The sequence below is a fragment of the Crocuta crocuta genome, unplaced genomic scaffold, assembly GCF_008692635.1.
Source record: "Crocuta crocuta isolate KB4526 unplaced genomic scaffold, BGI_CrCroc_1.0 scaffold26, whole genome shotgun sequence".
NCBI lineage: Eukaryota > Metazoa > Chordata > Mammalia > Carnivora > Hyaenidae > Crocuta > Crocuta crocuta.
Window position 1 is genome coordinate 12740075 of NW_027532249.1, and position 19868 is coordinate 12759942.

The following is a 19868-nucleotide window of genomic DNA, read 5'->3' on the forward strand; positions in this document are numbered from 1 at the left end:
TCCCTACATTTCTGGGCAGGGGAGGAGTGTTGAGTGGTGATTTGTGAGACAATCAGTTGATTTTAAAAGAATACATTTGTACAGTTACCCCATCCACTCTTGGACACATCATTTCAGCCAAGTTTTCAGGGAAAATAAGCAAATCTATTAAAACTCAACAGAGAGTGAGACTAGACAGTGAGAATGCTTTGTAGAGAGTGTTACTTTACCATGTATGTGCGTTGTGTGTCCCCTGTATGGATTTATAGTGGCCGTCAACAGAAGTGAATTAATCTTGTTCTTATGACTTTTTTATTTTAGATTTAGATAATGAAACCTTCCAAATTTATCAACCACAGCTAACGGTTGCCAGAAAACTCTTATCCCAAGTGTGTGCTATAGCAGACAGCGGCAGCCAGAGCCTAGACCTTGGCCACTTCAGCAAAGTGGACTTCATCATCATTGTTCCAAGATCGGAGGTTCTGGTCCAGCAAACTCTTCAACGGATTCGACAATCAGGTGAGATTGAACTTTCAAAGAAGACCCTATGAAGATCCAGCCTTAGATTCCCTCTGCCTCTTGCTTTTGCTTAATCCAAATGTTTATAGAACAATTCCATCCTTTTTTTTTACAGTAATACAAATCATAAGAGCACTTTAAACATTATTTCAAATTTATCTGCAAGTTTTACCTCAAAAATACTCGACCCATTTCCCTCCTAGGTCGAAGGTAAATTGATGTGCCTGTTCACCTGATACTATTAAGTCCATGATGTAATTGGTGGACTATAAACTGGTCATTCATTTATGAAGAGAAATTTTCTCAAGGCAAGGATATCCTGCATGGAGCGCTGGGGTCTATGCCACCTGAGCTCCTTCTGTAGTACGGATGGGTCACTTTCTCATAGGTGGCTTCTTAGATATTTAGCACACTACCAGCACATTTTCAAACTAGAAACTAGACCACCATTCCCCCATGTGAACAATGATAACACCTCCTTAAACAATACAAAATTAGAATTTCTCCTAATGACTTTAAGAGAATGAGTAGGGAAGAAAAAATATTTTTCCTAGAAAATGGAAAAAGGAAGGAAAAATTTTATAAGTCTGTGGTAAATAATATCCCTTTCAAATATAAAATTTGCCTAGAATTCAAAGATCCAATTTAAAAAATTCAGAAAACTGGAGCAGCTAAAAAATGCTTGCCTTATTTGTAAGCTAGATTTGAAAAGGAAATTATGAATGTCAAGTTGCCTCTGAGTGCCTTAGCTGAGAGAAACACACATACATATACACATACACACACAGATTTTAGCTGGAGGATGAATCTTTTTGCCATAGTAAAAAATTTGTTTTCAATATATTTGAAAACAAGTAAGAAGAAAAAAAAATTCAAGAAATTAAAATGTAGTTTATTATGTATCTCACTTATGATACAGTGCTCCTTAAACTTTATTACTCACATAGAGCTCCTGGGGATCTTGATAAAATGCAGATTCCTCTCAGTGGTTCTGGATGGGCTCATTTCTTTTTTTTCAACTGAGGTATATACATATACATATACATATACATGTATATAAACACACACATATAACTTTGTATTAGTTTTAGGTTTACAGCATAATGATTCGATAATTGTATATATTGTGAAATGATCACCCCAATAAGTCTAGTTAACATTTGTTACCGTATGTCTTTGCAGAAACGTTGTTCTTTTTCTTTTTGGGATGAGGACTTTTAAAATTTAGCAACGTTCAAATATGCAATATAGTATTATTAACTATAGTCACCATGCTATACATTACATGCCCAGGGTTTATCTGTTTTATAGCTGGAAGTTTGTACCTTTTGACCACCTTCACCTGTTCCCCACTACCCCATCCAGCAACCACCAATTTCCTCTCTATATCTATGAGCTTCTTTTTGTTCTTGTTTTTTGTTTGCTTGTTTGTTTTGTTTTTTAGATACCACATGTAAGTACAACTGTATGGTATTTGTCTTTCCCTGACTGACTTATTTCAGATTCAACATTTCAAACAAGCCCCCAGGGGATGCCAGTGCTGTTGATGGGAGGACCACACTTTGAGTAACACACTCTATAAGAAATTTTTCAGTGTTAGTTCCATGGGCCAAATTAGCTGACAATAGATTTTTCCCTCTTTACATGTGACTGACACTTTACATGTGACTTTCCATCCCTTCTAGAGGCTCAAGTGCATGGTTAACAGTGTAATATTTTTTGCAGCCTCTAAAATTCTGAATGATAAATTACAAAATGACCTCTTGGAAATATTGACTTATAGGTGATTAGCTGGAGAAGGTCAAATGCCTTCTCTTACAGCTCTCCCAGAAACCAGAGTGAGTTCTAGGCCACCTCAGCTACTGGCCGTTTCTGCACTTCTTTCTGCTCCCATTATGGGAAATAGATGGGCTATAGTCGTAGCAAAGTCACCAGATTATTTTTTTATGGATTTTCCACTTCCTTACCATGGAAGGAGTACCTTCTCTTATATGTCTTTTATTTGTACCAGTTGGCCTTTGTGGCCTTCCTGAGTTTGTGATCTGATATCTGATATCATGCTTGAGCAAACACATCATAGCACCTGTTTCAAGTGGTGAAATCATCCATGGTCAGCAATTGTGCTCTCTGCAGAGGCTTTTCCTGAAATAACCTCTTGGTGACCTGTATTTTTACCTTCCTTAATAAATGTAAGACCCTAAATAAAACCTTTCATTTTTGAGATGAAATTGTAGAAGTCCTTCCTTTTCCCTTCTCAGTGTCGTCAGATTTTTAAAGTGAGAACTTCAGTACTATAACACCTCAGAAAGGTACCAAAATTTGCCCAATTATATAAGCATGGAATCCAGAAAAACCAAGGTTATGGGTAAATTTGGAAATTCAAACTAAAGCATATTTTAAAAATTATTCACATCTGGCTTTGGCATACATACTTAATTTTATGCTGCAAAAGCAATCACTTCTATATATTTAAAAATAACTTCATTTTATTATAAAAAATAGCTGCATTCTTTATTTTTAAAAATAGGAGAATCAAAGTAGGAAAATTTAAACATTTATAATCCCACTATTCAAGGATAACTACTATTAAAATCTGGGTGTTGACAAATGGTTTAATACCTAGTGTTTCAGGCTTTCTTCTCTACCTGTGTCTATTTTTTTGCCTGACATTATAGTATGCACATTTTTCTGTATCATGAAAAGCTTTTGTAAACATCATTCTTAATGAATATGTCATATCCCATATCATAATGGCACCAGCATTTATTTGCTTTAATATTGAAGTACCATAATATTCTTGGAACACATAATGATTGTATGAGAGCAAGCACATTTAAGGTGTAAAGAGAAATTGTCCACAGCAGAGTAGTAAGCAGGAGATTATCCACTAAAACAACTCAAATATCAGAGCTGTGAACACAGAAAGGATTCTCAAAAAATCATCTGGGTTAGTTTCCTCATGTTTCACCATATGAATCAAGGAGAGCTTCATTTGCCTAAGGTCACAGAGGGCAGTGTCTTGGACAAGAACCGCTTTTTCATTTCTGCAAGCCTGTACCTCATTTGTGCCTCTCTCCAGCCAGGTACAAGTAGGTGCCCAACTAATGTTTGAATGAAGGGCTGGAGGGAGAGAGGGATAGACAGAGGGGAAAACAGTGTCCAAGTGCTCTGTTTTCTGGTTCTATTTGCCTTTCCCTAAAGGAAGCATTTCAGCAGCTAGTTGGCCAGGAAAAGTACCAGGCAGGGAGAAGCAGCCAGAGCATGCAGAAAGGCCACATCCTTGGCAGTCCTTATGTGGCTGAAAGAAAAAGGTGAAAATAGAAACCATCACGTTGTTGTGGACTCAGCTCTAAAGCAAAGCATGTGATACCTCAATTCACATTCTAATTATGGAAGGGAGGCAGATAGGGGAAAAAAAGAAAAAAGAAAGAAAGAAAACATGGAAAGAATTTGAAGGTAAAAAAAGAAATAAAAGGGGTTAAACATTTCTAAGTTTGCCCAAGATGGATTGTAACTGCTGGAATGATCAATGGAGAAGCAGCATAAGGAATTTTTAGACTATAAGAAATACTTCTGTTTTAATATCATTTAGAAATTTTTTGATTTTGAAGCATAATTCTTTTAATTCTTAGGAGACCCCAAATTCTATAAATTGGAATATCAGGGTATCAGTGCGATCAGAATTCAAGCCACTTTCAATTCAAGGTGATTGGGATGACAACAGGAAGTATAGTGACTATAAATATTTTGCTCCTCCCTGCTTTTAAGATGGTATTTATGGTGGTCCCAGTGAATGAGAACAGTGACTGAGAGCAGGTCTGGCAGCTTCAAGGCAAGGAAGTTTTATCATGCTCAGAGAATTGACACAAATTTGATGCCTCAACACATGCCTGATGATAAAAGAAACAGAGAAACATTTTCTGTATCTGATATGTAAAGTAGCTTATTTTATGGAGGTAAGGAGGTTTTAAGGAAGTGGTAGAGATTAGGAGGGGAAGTGAAGAGACAGTGGAAGGCATTTTCGATTTCTAAAATAGATTTTCTTGGTCTCATCAACCTCACACCACCTTGTCGGTCACTTAAAATTGTAATAGAAAAAAACTATTGAGCAGTGACAGGCAGCAGGGAATCAAGTACCTAAAGTTAACATTCTTTTTTTTCTTTTGAGAGAGAGAGAAAAAGGGGGGAAGGGGGGTGGCACAGAGAGAGAAGGACAGAGGATCTGAAGCTCTGCTCACAGCAGAGAACCTGATGTGGGGCTCGAACTCACAAATGGTGAGGTCACAACCAGAGCCAAAGTCAGATGCTTAACTGACTGACCCACCCAGGCACCCCCTTAAAGTTAACATTCTTTTTTTTTAATTTTTTAAAATATTTATTTTTGAGAGAGAGAGACAAAGTGCAAGTTGGAGAGGGGCAGAGAGAGGGGTCGGGACACAAAATCCAAAGCAGTCTCCAGGCTCTGAGCTGAGCTGTCAGCACAGAGCCCCATGTGAGGCTCACACTCATGAGCCAAAGTCAGATGCTTAATTGACTGAGCCACCCAAGTGCCCCTTAAGTTAACATTCTTAAAATCAATTTCCAACCAAGCAGTTAGCTGCCCAGTGCCCAACCCTGGTTTATAGAAGATGTTGACACCTGGCTCACAGACTCCACCTCCCAACCCACCATCATCTGGAGGTACTGCCTATCCATCTAGTATACTAGTTTCTCAGTACCTTAGCTCCTCACCGCAAATGCCTGCTCCCAAGTCATATCCCAGATTCTACTGGATCCTGTAATCATCGATTCCAGTATCCCCAGTGTCAGACCACAAACTTGCTTCCTACATATTCACAATGTTAGATTTAAAAAGTCAGCACTTAACAACTGATATCATTATATACTCTTTGGTTCTCTATCTAGTTGGATCTCTCTCCTATTCTCCACAGTGGCTGACTATTACAGACTCTGTTTCACCAACCCTTATGTCTTCATCTTTCTCTCTTAGCATATGACCATGCCATGTACTTCTCTCTTCCCCACCCCAAAAGAAGAAAACTTTGGATAAAAACTTCCTGCTTCCAGGGGCACCTGGGTGGCTCAGTTGGTTAAAGCGTCCAACTTTGGCTCAGGCCATGAAATCACGGTTCATGAGTTCAAGCCCCTTATCAGGCTCTGTACTAACAGCTCAGAGTCTGAACCCTACTTAGGATTCTGTGTCTCCCTTGCTCTCTGCCACACCCTGCTTGTGCTGTCTCTCTCTGTCTCTCAAAAATAAATGTTAAAAAAAAAATTAAACATTAAAACTTCCTGCTTCCAGATCTAGAAACCTAACTACATACACACCTGTCTTTTCCCCTTCCCTCCTGTCAGGAAAGAGCTCTATGTAAGCCTGATTCTAGATGCATCCCTCCTCATTCTCATGGACTTCACACAATTGATTATCTCTTCACGTAATGCCACCTTCAACTTCTTTCTTTCCTGGGTCTCATTTCATCCATTTAAACCTGCCCCCACTCTCTCAAAGACAAAATGAGCCTCTGTTAATCCCACCTAACCTTCCAGCTCACCGTCCTCTAGTTAACTGCCCAAGTTATTCAGAGAGTTGTCCATTGTTATCTCATTTCCTCATCTCCCACTTGCTCCTCAACACCTTGCAAACTGGCCTCCACTTCCCACCCACCCCCCTCTTTTAGGACTCACCACTGTTACCAATGACCTTTCTAGGCCAGCACAGGTGACCTCCATTTCTTCCTTTAAACACTGAAGTTCCTTTGGCTTCCAGGACACATTCTTACCCAGCTTTTCTTCCACAGCTCATGCACTCAGTGCTCATCTGCACCCTGTGGTGCTCCAGCCGTGGTACTCAACACTGTGTTGTTGGTGTGTGTTTATTAGTGCTCTTTCTCCAAAACTGGAAAGTAAAATATTCAGGGAACATCTATGTTTATGGATGGGACAGCAGACACATAATATTTGTTAAACTGAATTTTTGGTAACATTTTGTTGAACTGAACTTTAAAATTAAAATGTATTTTACAAGGAAGACATAGAAACAATATTTGAGATTTGGGGTAGTCCTCTTGGCAAAATCTTACTTGGTCATTAAACCTATGTTTAATCTGCTTTGGCTACAAGTAGAAGCCTTAAGTGTGTGTCTGTCAGTCACACAGGGCTCTGAAGTTGTATCTGTGTGTTCAGAATTCTGTTCTTGTACAGTTCAAGTGCTGCATTCAAACTGCACAGTAGTTAAGACTTACACAGACAAGTTTCCACCAAACCCATATTAAAGAATCCTCTTCCAGAGGAGAACAGAAGGGAGCCAGCTGGGCCACGAAAGGACAAAGGAACCCAATGCAGTGAGCCCTGAAAACAATCAGCAGGGATTTTAACCAGCTGTTTCAATTCAAGATTATTTATCTGCTGGAAAAAGATTGCCAGGGTGAAGGAATGCCCATTGTTACAATAACACTTAAAAACTCAGCATGCTCTAATGATTTAGTATTTTCTTGATTTTCATTTTCTCTTAAGCAGTGGAATATTTTTGCATACCAAAACTTTGGAGAAATAAATTCCATCCACAGAAAAGATAAACAGCTAAAATAGAGTAGTTGTACTTTTGTTTAGAATATTCCTGATGAGAAAAGCAAGAAATAAAAAATTTAGAAGTAAACTTCTTTGTTAAAAAGCATCAAGATTTGGCTGGGTGGCTCAGTTGCTTAAGCATCCAACTCTTGATTTCAGCTCAGGTCATGATCTCACGGTTTGTGAGATTGAGCCCCACTTCAGGTTCTGTGCTGTCAACGCAGAGATTTTCTCTCTCCCTCTCTCTGCCCCTCCCCCTGCTTGCACACACACATGCGTGCTCTCTTTCTCTCTCTCTCAAATCAACATTAAAAATTTATAAAAATCAAGGGATAAGTGTGTACAAGTCAGATGCATGGTTTTCTCCATACCAACAGGCAGTGTAGTAGGGCATTAGTTTGAGTACTGGATCATCTTTAATGATATCTGCACATTTTTTTAACATTTATTCATTTTTGAGAGATGGAGAGAGACAGCATGAGCAGGGGAGGGGTAGAGAGAGAGGGAGACATAGAATCCAAAGTGGGCTCCAGATTCTGAGCTGTCAGCATAGAGCTCGATGCGGGGCTCAAACCCACGAACTGTGAGATTATGACCTGAGCCAAAGTCAGATGTTTAACTGACTGAGCCACCCAAGCACCCCTACCTGCACATTATCAGTTTGATGTGATATTCAGGCTGATTAGCTCCTTCTAATGATGGGTGCTGGAAACTCGTTCAGATTTTCCACGTTTGTGGAAAGGCCTTTGATACTGGTGCTCATAAAATATTACAGACTTGGTGCGTATATTCTTGGACATCTAACACGTTTCCTTTCCAGGGACCTTTCAACTTGGTTATTTCTATGGAAGATGTTTGTGAATGAGTCACTGCCTGTGGTGCCCCCCAACTTCAGATAATCACCTTTAGGGAACACAGTGATTCCCATTCACCACTGGCTCTATTCCAGAACTCAATGAGTTGCAAAATGTTATAAAATAAGAGGAGTTACTGATGCCTTCTAAATTTTTATTCATGTTAAGTGTAAGGTTTATTATTTAAGCAGACATGACCCTGAATTTCTCAGGGCCACCTTCAATACTCCAGAAGGGCCCTGCTGATGTCCATTTTTTATTGTGGATTTGGAAAAATGTGCCAGATTTGCTTATAATTTATTAGAGTATAAATTTGTATTTAATCCTTTATAACTGTGATAAAGATGTTATCAAGAAGACAGAAGGTGACATTTCTGAGACCAGCCTTTTCATAGCAGTGCTGACCATCTTCAAATTCCACACTCTGCATATTTCTGAAAAACAAAACAAAACATGAAGGCTAAACCAAAAGCTAATGAAACCGTTGGCCTATATCAGGTAGAAGAGACAGGGATGAGATGAGTATAGCTTTTTATAGAATTTTAACTTTCAGGGTACCTGGGTGGCTCAGTCAGTTGAGTGTCTGACTTTTGACTTAGGCTCAGGTCATGATCCCAGGGCCATGAGATGGAGCCCCATGTCTGGCTCTGTGCTGAGAGCATGGAGCCTGCTTGTGATTATCTCTCCCTCTCCCTCTCTGCTCTCCCCCATTCGTATGAGCTCTCTTTCTCTCTCTCTCTGAAAATAAATAAACTTAAATGTTTTAAATTAAAATGGGAAAAAACTAATACTGAATGCAACAAAAGTAAATGAGCCTAACTGCATATCAAGTTAGGGGTGCCTGGGTGCTCAGTTAGTTGAGCATACGACTTCAGCTCAGGGTCATGAACTTGCAGTTCATGAGTTGAAGCCCCACATGAGGGTCTGTGCTAACAGCTCAGAGCCTGGAGCTTGCTTCAGATTCTATGTCTCCTTCTCTTTCTGCCCCTCCCCTGCTCGTGCTCTCTCTCTCTCCCAAAAATAAATAAACATTTAAAAAAAATTTTTAAATAATAAAACTACACACCAAAAAGAATTAATTCAAGTATTTTTAACACAGTTTTCTTAGTGTATGCTCTTAATGTGATATATCCTAAGGGAAAAAAGAATTACAAATAAATTTTGAAAACTTTTTTTTTTAATATTTTTTATTTATTTCTAGGAGAGAGAGAGAGAGACAGCGTGAGCAGGGGAGGGTCAGAGAGAGAGGAAGTCACAGACTGAAACAGGCTCCAGGCTCTGAGCTGGCTGTCAGCACAGAGCCCGGGGCGGGGCTCAAACCCACGAACCATGAGATCATGACCTAAGCGAAAGTCGGACGCTTAACCGACTAAGCCACCCAGGCGCCCCAAGAATTACAAATAAATTTTGAATTTTAATCAGTATGTTGTTGAGAGTGGTGTTGATGATTTTAAAACTATTTTGTGTATATCACAGGGTAGATCAAATAAGTAAATATTTGAATGTTGTTGAACACGAGGGTTTTCACATGAAAAAAAAGAAGTCTCAAATATGGAATGGGGAAACGTTCCTTTTAGATTTAAATTGGATATAAGTGTGAACTTATAATTTGAAAAATATTTAAAATGTTTCCTAACTCTTTGCGCTGAAAGGTCTTAAAAACAGTGAATCTCAGTACAGTATGTACACTTAGCATCTAGATTTTGGCTTATAAATACCATCCTCCACTGTCTCAGCTCTGAGGTGGGAACAATTTGGAATTTTGTTAGAAAGTGATAAAGTATTCAAAGATTGATGAGGACATTTCAAAAGGACATAGCAGCCTACTTGATGAGGCATTTAATAGCCAAATTTGGTAATTTTGAGTATCAAAAGAAATGATGCTAATGGGTTATAACCTATTAAATTTTTTAAAATCCATGAATCCATAGTAATACTAAAAAAAATTAAAGGGTCAGGAGATGTGAGGGGTTGGGGGCAAGCCCTTCTTTACAAAAGAGTACCAGGTAATAATGGCAGGAAAAAATATAGAATTAGAAAATCTCTGCTTTGCACTACTAGTATAATTATTGATTATAACAAATATCATCAAAAGATACTAAAACCATTAAGTAAAATGTCATTTGGGAACAAATATTCACACGGTCTCAAAGTGTCATCCCACATATTAAAAATTACACAAAGGAAATGTATCTTTACAATGGAGAAGTTTGGCAGTAGGTACTTCCGTAACCAAGTAATCAAACTTTGCCATCTCCACTTATGGGACAAACTGACATTATGAACAATGTCATCTACGAGGTATCATTGTTAAAAATGTTTAACCTGAATTTAATCACAAGGACAATACCAGACAAATTCAGATTATTTGGCATACTACAAAACAATTAGCCTGCATAAAAAAAAAAATATACCAATGAAAAGACCAATGAGAAAAAAAGGCAGGAAGCTTTTCTAATTATAAAGAATAAAGAAACATGGAAACCAAGAGCAATACTTAATTCTTGATTGGATCTGAGATCTAAAAAACATAAAAGACAAAAACAGCCCTGGGACAATTAGTGAAATGCAAATGTGGGGTAGGTATTAGAGAATATTATACTAATGATAGGTTAATTCCTAAGAGGTAATAAAGTTATGTAGGAGACTGCCTTTGCTTTTATGAAATACCAATTGAAGTGTTTAGGGGTGAATTTTATGATGTTACTACCAAATTATTTAGCAATAACAGTAAAAGGCAATAAATAGAAAAAACAAATGCAGCAAAATACTAACACCTGGTAAATCTAATTAAAGGGTATTGCACTAGTCTTTCAACTTTTCTATAATAGTCAAAATAGAAAATGAAGAGAAAATAGTCACATTTTATTGATGATATATCCATCATATTGAATTTAGTATGGTTATTAATGTTTTCAAATCATTTCTAAAAGATGGATGGATATTTGCATTCTTCCATTTTAAGAAATTTTAAATATTGAGTAAATCAAATTTATAAAATTTATAAAAGGTATTAAAAATCACAAGATAGTAAACATTTATGTACCCATTAAAATAAGGAACATTGAAGACTCTTGTTTCCCTCTCTAATGCTAATGTTTCTCTTCTTTCAAAGGTAACCATTATTCTGAGTTTTCTGCTTATTATTCTCTTATTTATAGTTTTGCTAACTCCTAAATAATATATTAATTCTATTAATTCATATAAACAATATAACTCCTAAACAATATATTGTTAAATTTCACATTCTTTAGACCTTTTTGTGAAGGGAACTCTATGCATTTGTCTACAATTTACTTTTTACAGTCAACATTATATCCTATCCCTGAGATTGATCCTGTTATGTGTAATTGTAATTCATTCATTTTATTGCTTTGTAGTATTCTATTATGTGAATATATCACACATTTTAAAAAATAATTTTACTGCTGCTATAAATTTGAGTTGTTTCTTTTTTTTTTTTTTTTTTTTTTTTTTTAANATAAAGGAGTGTCTTTTAGAGTAGAATTATGGCCTAGATTATGTATATAAACTTTACCAAATAATGCTAATTCTTTTTTCCTAAGTGGTTGTATTTACATTCCCAGTGATAATGTATGTATTTCAGTTGAAAATATTTGATATGGTCATGCTTCTTTTAAACTTTATTTTAAAATAATTTTAGATCTACAGAAAATTCACAAAAATTGTACAAGAAATACAAAAATGAAATTAAGAAAACAATTCCATTTATAACAGCATCAAAAAGAATAAAATACTTAGGAATATATTTGACAAAAGAAATGTAAAACTTGGAAACCATTGTTGAATTAGATTAAAGGCCTAAATAAATGGAAAGGCATCCTATGGTCATGAATTAGAAGGCATTAATATTTTTAAGATAGCAATGTTCCTTAATGGATCTACAGATACAGTGCATTCCCTATCAAAAGCCCAGATGGCTTCTTTGCAGAAACGAACAAGCTGACCCTAAATTTCATACAATACAAAGCTGCAGTATTCAAGACTTTGTGATACTGGCATAGGGATAGACCAAAAGTCAATGGGATAGAAATGAGAGAGTCCAGGAAAAAACCCTTTCTTTTTGTTGTCTGATTGCTGAGGCTGAGACTTCCAACACTATGTTAAGGGAGGAAAGGCTCTCAGTTTTTCTCCATTGAAGATAATGTTAGCTGTGGGTTTTTCATATATGGCCTTTATGATATTGAGGTATGTTCCATCTACCCCTACTTTGTTGAGGGTATTTATTAGAATGGATGCTGTATTTTGTCAAATGCTTTTTCTGCATCTATTGGCAGGATCATATGGTTGTTATACTTCCTTTTGTTTATGTGGTGTATCACATTGATTTGTGAATATTGAACCACCCCTTGCAACCAGGAATAAATCCCACTTGATCGTGGTGAATAATTTATTTAATATACTGTTGAATTTGATTTGCTAATATCATCTTGAGGATTTTTGCACCTATGTTCATCAAAGATATTGGCCTGTAATTCTTTTTAGTGGGGTCTTTGTCTGGTTTTGGAATCAAGGTAATGCTGGCTTCGTAGAATGAGTTTGGAAGTTTCCCTCTGTGTCTATTTCTTCTAATAGTTTGAGAAAAATAGATATTAACTCTTCTTTAAATGTCTGGCAGAATTCCTCTGGGAAGCCATCTAGTCTAGGACTCTTGTTTGTTGGAAGATTTTTTATTACCTATTCAGTTTCTTTGCTGGTTATAGGTTGGCATAGCCACTTTAGAAAAACAGTCTAGCCTTTCCTCAAATGGTTAAAGCAAAGAATCACCAGTTAATACAGCAATTCCACTCCTAGATATGAAGTAAGAGGGAAATGAAAATATATGTCCACATATAAACCTAAACACAGAACTTTATAGCAGTATTCTTCACAATGGCCCAGAAGTGGAAAGAGTCCAAATGTCCATTATGTCCATGGTGAATGGAAATGTAAACTGTGATAATCCATACAATGGGATGTTATTCAGTAACAAAAAGAAATAAAGTATTGATGTATGCTACATGGATGAAACTTGAAAACATTACTCCAAGTGAAAGAAGACAGCCACACAAGATCATACATTGTTATGATTCCATTTGTATTAAATGTTCAGAGTAAGTAAGTCCATAGAGAAAATATATTGGTGATTGCTTAAGGGCTGGAGGACTCAAGGAGGAATTAAGGGATGATGGTGAAAAGGTATGGGCTTTCATTTGGCAGTCATGAAAATTGATTGTAGTTCTAAAATTGATTGTAGTGATTGTTGTTTGTGAATATACTAAAAGCTATTGAAATGTACATTATAAATGAGTGAATTGTATATGAACTATATCTTAGTAAATTTGCTTAAAAATAGTAGGGAGTTCACATATGCCCTTCACCACCTTCTCTTAAAGTTGGCAACTTACATAACTACAGTGCAGTTATCAAAGGAGAAAATCAATCCTGAAACAATACTCTTAACTAAAGACCTTGTCAGTTTTCCCTAGTGTCATTTTTCTGCGTCAGGATCTAATGTAGGATCCCACGTTGCATGCAATTATTATGTCCTCTTAGCCTCCTGCAAATGTGACACTTCTTTACTCTTTCATTGTTTTGTATAACCTTAACACTTTTGGCAAATACTAGCCAGTTGTTTTGTATGAACTCTTTCAATTTGGGAATGTCTGATGTTCTCTCACAATTAGAATGAGGATGTGTGTATTTGTCAAGAAGACCACAAAAGTAATATTGTGTCCTTCTCAGTGTATGGGAAACTTGATGTTGATATGCCCAATGGGTGATGTTAACATTGATCACTTGATTAAGTGGTGTCTGCCAGGTTTCTCCACTGTACAATTACTCTGTAGCTTTTGGTAGTTGATAAAAAAAATATTGGGATAATACTCTGGCATTTTGCTAATAGACCTTCAGTCATGAATTTTAGCATCCATCAGTGGATTCTGCCTGCAGCTTCTTATGGTATCTGCATAATGATGATTTTGCATTTCTACCATTTTTCCTACACTTATTATTGGGAATTTATTAACTGGATCCTTTTATAAGGAGCTCTTCCTCCACTTTTACTTTAAGCAGCAGGGATTTGTGAACACTTATTCTATGGGTCATTTCCAACAATATCATTATTTATTTTGATCCCAAGTTTTCTTGCTTTGGTCATTGGGAGCCCTGTTAGTTAGGCTCTTGTGTCTTTTTTCTTTTAAAAGACTATGTTTTTAGGGGCGGCTGGGTGGTGACTCGGTCGGTTGAGCATCTGACTTCAGCTCAGGTCATGATCTCACGTTTCTTGGGTTCAGGACCCCCATCAGGCTCTGTGCTGATGGCTTAGAGCCTGTAGCCTGCTTCGGATTCTGTGTCTCCCTCTCTCCGTTCCTCCCCTGCTCATGCTCTCTCTCTCTTTCTCTCAAAAATAAAAAAAAATTAAAAAAAGACTATGGTTTTAGAGCAGCTTTAAGTTCACAGCCAAATTGAAGGGAAGGCACAGAGATTTCCCATATACTCCTTGCCCCCTCATATACATGGGATCTCTCATTATCAACATTCCCCATCAGAGTGTCTGTTATAATTAATGTCTTCATTGCCTCTGTTCTTTTAATATGTTACTATCCGTTTTCATGTACTTCTTTATTTCTTGGAACCACAGATATTCCAAAGTTACTTTTAATTCCCTGCCCCAAACCTTGAGTTAAACTCTTCTCCAAGGAACTCTCTGATTCTTCTTATTGAAGAATGCTACTTGAAAAGCAAAATCTAGGCTAACTATGCTTATTGTTACTGGAGTGCCATTGTCCCTGGGCTTACTCAGCAGACAGAGGTAGGAAATGTATGTATGTTTATTAACATATATGTGTGCACGTGTGCGTGCACGCACACACACCCCTACACGCCTCTTTATTTCTCTGTCTACCTATATATCTATATTTTAAAATATGAGTTTGTACTGATGTATGAACACCACAGGGCTCATTTTAATCTTTCCTCTTTCTTTATTTGTAACTTCTTTCTCTGATGGCGTGGTAGATCTAGTTCTCATTATCTACAATATATTCACTTGATTTTTTTTTTTTAGCAGTTATACAATTACTAACCCATACCCCTGTGTGAAACAGATTCAGAACTAAAGTTTTTAAGTATAACTTTTTTGTCTTTAGTATTATAGTATCCAGCCAAACCACTGATTTGCTTTATTCATGTTTGTTCTTCTCATTCTTATCCCCATTCAGTGTGGCTATATTAGGTTTCATTTGTTACTGTTTGGATTCCATTTTGCCTATCTCTGCACCCCCTGCCCTTATCCTTGGTTGGTTTTGTTTATTGCTATGCTTCTAAGAGCCAAAACTATACAAAATGGTATATTCAGAGAAGTATCTATCCCTCCTGATACCCACCCTGTTCCCATTCTCCTTTTCTTCTACCTCTTTTCCACTTACTCACCTATAAGTAATCAATCTCTTTAGTTTATGGTCTGTCTTCTGCATTTCTTTTGTAGAAATGAGGAGATACATATGAATTTTTTCCATCAACTTCTTTCTTACAATCATATTGTTTTAAAATCTTTAATTTGATATTATAGTTTTAATTTGTATTTTTCTTATTTCTAATGAAGTTGAATATCTTTTTATATTTTAAATAGCCTCTGGGTTTTTTTCTTTTAGGAAGTGTTTCTTCAATTTTTTTGCTCATTTTCTGTTGGGTGTGTAGGAGTAATGTATGTATTCTGAATACAAATGTTTCATTAGTAGTACTTGTTATGGCTTTAGAAGTCTTGTCATTTTATTTGTAATGTCTTTGGTGAAGAGAAGTTCTTAAGTTTAATTTATCTATCCTCTGGGCTTTTGTGCTTAAGAAATCCTCTATGAGTTCATTACGGTTTTTCTCTATATTGTCATTTAAAAGTTTTAGAGTTTTGTCTTTTACATTTCAATTTTTATCCACATGACTTTTTTTTTTCTTACATATGGGGTAATGTAAGATCCAATATAATTTCTTGGTTCTTCATCAGTTATTAAAGATCCCATGCTTTTACCACTGATCTGCCATGCAAGCTTTACTATTAACAAAATTTCCATATGTATGGGCGTCTCTCTGGGGTCTATCCCTGTGCCAAAACCACTTTGCCTTATTAATACAGCTCTATAGGGGCGCCTGGGTAGCTCAGCCGGTTAAGCATCTAACTTTAGCTTAGGTCATGATCTCGCAGTTCATGGGTTTGAGCCCCGCGTCGGGCTCTGTGCTGATAGTCAGCTCAGAGCCTGGAGCCTGTTTCAGATTCTGTATCTCCCTCTCTCTCTGGCCCTCCCCTGATCATACTGTCTCTCTTTCTCTCTCTCAGAAATAAATAAAACATTAAAAAAAATTTTTTTTAAATACAGCTCTATAATTCTTAGTCTCTGGGAAGGCAAATCTCTCCCACCGTTTCTATTTTAGGACTGTCTTGACTATTCTTGGTCCTTTGCTCTGCCATATACATTTTTAAATAATTTTTCAAGGTAAAAAAACTGTTAGAATTTTTAATGGAATTACACTATATCTCTAGATAAATTTGAGAATTTATTTGTAACTATATTTTATGATATAGTTCTATTTAGGTCTTCTTTAATGTTATTAAGAGTTTCATCATTTTCCCCATAAAGATCTTATACACCTTTTATAAGACTATTTATAGATACTTAATATTTTTTATGTTATTGTAAATTTTTTTAAATATATACTTCTTAACTGTTTGCAGCTAGTGTATACAAATACAACTAATTTTTATAAACTGATTCTGACTCCATCATCACTTTAACCAAATTCTTATTAATTTATTTGATTTATCTGTGGATGATTATGTTTTCTACACAGACATACTATTAGTAAATAATGATAGTTTTGTTTCTTATTTTATAGTTACAAGTGAAAAATATCAGAATATACGATCACAAAATTCTAGGTAGCACAATGCATAGGCTAAGACTCAGGAAGGAATGCAAAGAAATGTTTACAGTAGCTTATTTTGAGTTAAAGAATTATGGATAAATTTTTCTTTTTAATATATCTCTATACTTTCCAGTTTTTCCAAGATGAGTATCTATCACTTTCATAACCAGGAAAGAAACAAAACTTAAAAATAAAAGCAAGTCTAAAACAAACTTTAAAGGTAAGGATTCCTTACTAAAAATGCCCAGTTAGAAATTAAAAACTCAAATACCTCTAATGTGCCTGCTCCCCACCCAGATGCACCACTGCAGAGCCAGATGGTTGTATAGTTATGCACTAATACACATATAATATCTAAGTAAACCTCTTAGATTCATGGAATTTTGTCTTTCCATTAGGGCATGTATGAAATTGACCTGTCAAAGGTCTTTATTCACTTATTTTGAAGTGTAGTCAGCTCTTAATTATCCATAAGGAATATTTTTATTCTTTATGGATTATTTAAGACCTTTTCATATTAAGTTACTATTAACTTGCACTGCTTATTTTCTAGGGATAAACTTAGGAAATACAGACTAATTTTCAGCTGTCACTCCTCTCCCTATTTTACAGATAAGGAAACAGAAACCCCCCAGAAATTAAGTAGGTTTTCTCTCTTTCTGCTCACCTCCTCTATCCCATAGTACTTGTCTCTCCTCATAACACTTGTCAAAATTATCCATCCTCTCCATCATAAACTCCATGAGGTTAAGTCTTGCTCTCCTATGTATCCCCATGCCTAGCACAGTATCTGACATTGTTCCTGATACATAGTGGATGCTCAATAATCACTATAGAATGTCAAATGGATTTTACAAGCAATCTACTTTCAAAAAATCAGAATACTCACCACATTAAATGTTTGATTGATTGCTTTTGGATATAGTCACAATAACATCTGGCTACATTTGGGTGGAAATTGAAATCAATGTCTGGGTAAAGGCTTCTCATGAAAAACGTTTGAAAGAGAAATGAACTTTCTGCTCACCTTGTCTTGTATGATGAATTTTTCATATGGTAAGACATTTTTCCTATTTTCTTTATACCATTTAGAGCTATTACTATTACAGCATCTAGATGCTAATTGTATGTAGTTGTTAACTGAGCTGATTTTATCTGAAAAGAAAAGGTAGATAAACAAAAATAAGTCATCATAATTTACAGAAGTCTCTTAATTTAACTTGTTTCTTCTTTTTAATTTTAATTTTTTTCCCACATAGTTGTGGCTAGTGAGTATACTGATAATTGGATGCTAACTAGATATCCTCTAGCCCTTGGATCCCAGGCTGGTCCTCAGGGGCCCTGTGGCATATCTAACCCCTAATCAGTCTTCTGGTTCCTTCTCCTTGTTGGAGTGGGCTTGGGTCACAAGGCTCTCATCTCAGGGGCCTTAGCCCTCCCATCATGCAGCTAAGAGTCTGGAAGAGGGGTTTACCCTTGGTTTGGGGGCTTTTTCCCAGATTTGTTGAGATATAATTGCCATATAACATTGTGTAAGTTTAAGGTTATACAGTGCATACCTTAATGACTTGATATCTATATATATTGTGAAATGTTTATCACAGTAAGGTTAGTTGACACATCCTTCACCTCACATAATTATCATTTCGTCTCTTCATTTGAAAGGAGGATTTGTTGTTTTAATTGATTATCACAACACCTTCATGTGCCTCAAACTATTTAGATGTTTGAATGTAGAAGTAATTATATTATAGACAGAGATAACGATACAGTACTGAAGTTTCCATTTCTTACATTTTGAGAATTTAGTAATCCTGGGTAATTCAGTTCATTTTATGAGTTTGTTACATAATCCAACACTCATGGAGGACTGCCCATACTCTAAATACTGTGCAAAACTGTCACTATATCAAATGAGTAAAATACTACCAAAAAAAGCCCACAGTCTAGTTGTGCTTTTTTTGGACATCTTATGTTATTATCCTTTTTTAATATATGTTTTGTTGCTAAATTTTGGATAAAGAAGGCTTATGTGAATATATTAATTTGGCTAAGAGCTGTAGCTCTGAGTGACCTTTAGTAGCTATTAGCAGCAGCACTTCACTATAAATAGGATTTAATTAGACAGAGGCCTCATACATTGGACTGCTTCTACCTAATGTATCAGATCATTCCATGTTATCCTCTGTGTGAGGTGTAGGACATGGGGTAGGGTGTTCTAAAGAAAAGAAAATCTAATATTTACTCCTCAAAATTGTGGTGGGAAATATACAAAAGGAAAAAAATATCTGCTCTGTAAATCTCTCTATATAGTTACTACCCAGTATATCAGTTGACATTGAACTTTCATTTATCTCATTTATATATATGCATGTGAAAAGATAAACTCTTTTTTTCTTCTTGGCAGGTGTCCTTGTAGACTTGGGTCTGGAGGAAAATGGGACAGCTTATCAAAGAGCAGAGAAATATGTTGTTCGTCTAGACAATGAGATTCAAACCAAGTTTGAAGTTTTTATGAGAAGGGTAAAACAGAACCCGTACACACTGTTTGTGCTAGTTCATGACAACTCCCATGTGGAACTAACGAGGTGATTGCTTCAGAGTGAGCAAATATAGTGTTTCTTCTAGCACAGGAATGGTTTTGTCATAAATTCCTGAAAAGCCCAGAGACCCTAACACTTGGCATCTTCTTATTGGTAACTTATTCCTACTCTTGCCCTGTTCTTTCAACTTTCCCTACCAACTTAGTGTTGACTTCATTTTAACTATACTGCAAGTGAATTTAGAAATCCCCATTAAGGGGCACCTGGGTGGCTCAATCAAATGAGCAACTGACTTTGGTTCAGGTCACGATCTCACTGAGTTCAAGCCCCACATCAGGCCCTACGCTGACAGCTTAGAGCCTGCTTTGGATCCTCTGCCCGCCTCCCTCCCCCCGCCGGGAGACAGTCACATCTCTTCCCAGCATTGATGCAACACATAATGTCACAGAACTAACTCTGGTGGCTCTTTCTTTTCTTTTCTTTTTTT

The 19868-nt window shown here is 36.3% G+C and overlaps 1 protein-coding gene across 1 annotated transcript in view; it reads left to right on the forward strand.

The window, feature by feature from the left end:
• The window catches only part of GREB1L (GREB1 like retinoic acid receptor coactivator), a 282191-nt gene that overhangs the window by 200468 nt on the left and 61855 nt on the right, over positions 1-19868 (forward strand). The window contains exons 18-19 of the mRNA XM_077778190.1: positions 301-498; positions 19246-19426. Of these exons, the coding sequence (XP_077634316.1) occupies positions 301-498; positions 19246-19426 (379 nt within the window). The remainder of the gene's footprint in view (positions 1-300; positions 499-19245; positions 19427-19868) is intronic.